Source organism: Mytilus galloprovincialis, chromosome 6 (genome assembly GCF_965363235.1).
Source record: "Mytilus galloprovincialis chromosome 6, xbMytGall1.hap1.1, whole genome shotgun sequence".
Classification (NCBI taxonomy): Eukaryota; Metazoa; Mollusca; class Bivalvia; order Mytilida; family Mytilidae; genus Mytilus; species Mytilus galloprovincialis.
This window is the reverse complement of record NC_134843.1, coordinates 24,336,432-24,339,959: the sequence shown is the minus strand read 5'-3', so window position 1 is coordinate 24,339,959 and position 3,528 is coordinate 24,336,432. Positions and strand designations below refer to the sequence as shown.

The 3,528-nt window shown below is 34.3% G+C and overlaps 1 protein-coding gene across 1 annotated transcript; it reads left to right on the top strand.

The window, feature by feature from the left end:
• The first annotated feature begins 406 nt into the window (after positions 1-406).
• On the top strand, positions 407-3,147 carry LOC143078053 (uncharacterized). The gene is made up of 2 exons (XM_076253052.1): positions 407-597; positions 1,278-3,147. Exon 2 carries the CDS (start codon positions 1,304-1,306, stop codon positions 3,020-3,022), a length of 1,719 nt encoding a protein of 572 aa, XP_076109167.1. The 5' UTR covers positions 407-597; positions 1,278-1,303; the 3' UTR covers positions 3,023-3,147.
• Positions 3,148-3,528: the final 381 nt, after the last annotated feature.

Here is a 3,528-nt window from a genome sequence, read left to right as displayed (position 1 = left end):
CCCTCCCAATAAAATCCACTCCTGTCTTTTGGTTATATTAGTATTTTTTATAGTTAGCAAAATTATTACCAGACCTGCGTTTAAGAATAAAAATTCTTAAACATTTCAGTATGATTATGATCAATTTTAGTCATAAGAATTTTATATGAGACGCAGGCGAATTTCATTGTAGAGTTCAATTGTTATCCGTTATTTTTCGTTTCTTAATCTTTTATTCTTTTTCTATAGTTATATATCAATGATTATGTGCTTAGTAATAAATATCAAAACTCAAAGAATTGTGACTGGAGACCTGAATATAAATACCCCGTAAAATTTATTAAGAGCAATCCATATATTAATCAATTGATCTCGATATATATTCATTTCTCTAACTAGCATTCAGCATGACTTTAGTAGCATGAAATCTGTTCTGCCAGTCTGATACGTCAGTTCGGTGCGAGAAGCTTTTTCTATAAATAGCAGCCGTATGATAGTTAAACCTTTGACAGAAGATACTGGAATCAATACTCAGGATTTATCAGTTGGAATAAAAATGGTTTCCATAACGTTATGGCCGGCATTGTGATTTTTGCAGCGTCTACTTTAGAAATAAAGGTAAAGTTTTGTTTATTTATCATACCGTCTTGGTTGCATGTAAAACTTAATACTTCTCGCTTTCAATGTTTTGGATTTTCATTTCCAATTACATTATATCCCTATAAAATGTTTTCCATGTCTGAAACTACTTAGAAATACGTTTTTAAGATAAGATTTGGCTTTTTTGTATTTGTTCTAGTGCAGTTAAAGATATTTGTGTGTATAATTGCAATGTTGCTACTGAATGTGTATTGTAAATGAAGAATATATTTCCACGATCAATGATCTAGAGATTAACAGTTCTACACACATAGTAATATTGATTGAAGTGTGTGCAGCATTGTTACAATCATCTCCAGGAATCGATGCTGTTATCTAATACACCATTGGTAATCATCGGGGATCTTAATGAGCACACATTATAATAAGTGGTGATTTTAATACAGATGTCTGACCGTCAATCAATAAGTAGAAGTCTGGAATTGTGAAGTTAGAATAAACAGATCATTGTTAGTATAATACTTAATGTAACAATATATGCATGTGCTCATAAATAAAATCGTTATTTTACTAAAACACAAGACTTATTGGAAAAGAAGTTTTCTTCGAATTAACATAATTTATAGATATTATAAGGGGATTATTTTGTTATGAATTTGTCTATGTTATTTAAAACCACATTTTTCCTTTTCTTCCAGTGATGGTCTAATCTGACATAAAAAGAATGCCAGAAAACAAAATGGAGATCAAGTCAGAAACTAGTGTTGATTGTGATGAACTTGAACACAACGATTTACAACGTGATCATAATTCTATTAAGGTTGAAAGGAATCATGATCTTTCTGAAAACGTGTCTGAATATCAAACAGAATCGTCTATCATCGGTGGAAATGTTGTCGCAGACGACGAACAGGAAACACGTAGTACTGGTACAAAAGAACATCTGTCATCCTTTACTAATGAGATAGAAGACATTAAAAACAAGGAAAGTAATTTTACCATGGAAACTAAGGAAATAAATTGTTTTACACCGAGCGTCGAAACTGCAAAAACTAATACTTTGATAGATGACAGATGCAACATAAATCCAAACGTTCAAAAACCTTCCTCCGGTAATGTGGCCAAAAAGTCTCGGATGCTAGAACACAAAAAGATGGCGTCTCATTCAAAAGCTCCTAATAAAGGTGAAACCAAAGACAGGAAGACCAATGGTATAGCAAAAGATTCATCACAAGACACGGAGGCAAATGGACAAGCAGTTAGCGACAGCAAATGTTCAATGTGTTACAAAAGTATCCAGTGTAAACATACTACAACTGATAGCAAAGATAGCAGTAAGAAATTTCAGTGTGATGTATGTGGCAACTGGTTCAAACATACATACACACTGCGAAAACACAAGTGTAATCACGAAGGAGAATATTCTTGCAGTGTATGCAACAAACGATACGGTCTACCAAGCTATTTAAAAAGACACATGCGTACGCATACTGACGACAAAACGTTTTATAAATGTCGTTATTGTGATAAGTCGCTATGCAGTACATCCAGTTTGGCTGCGCACGAGAGACTGCATACGTTGGACAAACCATTCGAGTGCGACGTCTGTCATAAGCGGTTTACTCAGTCTAGTAACCTTACAACTCATAAAAAGGTTCACTCAGAATATAGACCCTATGTCTGTGAACTTTGTTCTAAGCCATTTAGGCACAAACAGTCATTACTGGTTCATTTGCGTTCTCATACACATGAGCGACCGTACACGTGTGCCACATGTGGACAAACTTTTACTCAAAACACACACATGCGTACTCATGAGCGACTTCACTCTGGTGTGAAGCCTTACAAATGTGACATGTGTGATAAAACATTCTCACGTAAGCATCACTTAGGGTATCATCTAGAAACTCATTCTGGGAAGACATATAAATGTTCTATATGTGAGAAATCTTTTACGGCTGAGAGAGCTGTTATACAACATGAGCGCATACACACTGGTGATACGCCATATAAATGTGACGTGTGTGGAAAAGAATTCAAATATCACGGCTACCTAAGCGTTCATAAGAGAATACATACGGGAGATATGCCATTCAGATGTAAATTATGTCCAAAGGAATTTATTGTAGCTAGTTCCTTGCAACAACACTTAAAACACAACCATAGAAACAAGAAGAAACGGACTGTTTCAATAAATGCGCCTCTCTCTGATGATCAAAATGATTCAACTACTAAATTAAATACGGAAAGTTGCACCAACGTTTCAGAAGTACAGAAAACTGTCGATAATGTGCAAATCGAGTCAGTCAAGCCAAATTGTGATTCTTCAAAAAAGATACCAGTAACTTCCTCTATAATTAGACCGAATGAAAAGAAAAGAAAAACAAAAAATAATGCTAGTAACAAGAACCTGTCAATAAAGCGGCGCAATAAAAGAACTTAGTCAACTTGACTGTATACTAGCATCAAAGATATTGCTAGTTTTGAACTAGAAAACCATATACTAGTATATCATATCTGTTATAGAATGCTTTGAGCTAATCATGATTTTGTTCATAATAAATTTTACAGTCATGACAGTTTTCTGTTTTGGCATGTTTTGATTTTTTAGTGGCGTCGACCTCTTTATTTGGTATATTAAAGACATTAACATGTAATGGGAATAAATTCGAACGCCTAAGAAGATACTTACCATCGATACTTATAGTTCTTTTGTCTAATTCGTGTTATATTAGCCGCCTCGATGATGACGATAAAGCGTGCTCACCACATATACATTCTTGTTGTTTCTGTCTAAGGCAATAGCAGGTATTGCACTGTATTGTTGCAATTGGTAACAGCTGGTCGTTGGTTTTCTCTTTTGTATTGTTCAAATTTGCTTGTCCCATGCAATGCCTTTTATGAATTATCATAATTTATTGGGTTTGCTCATTATTGAATGATGTACGG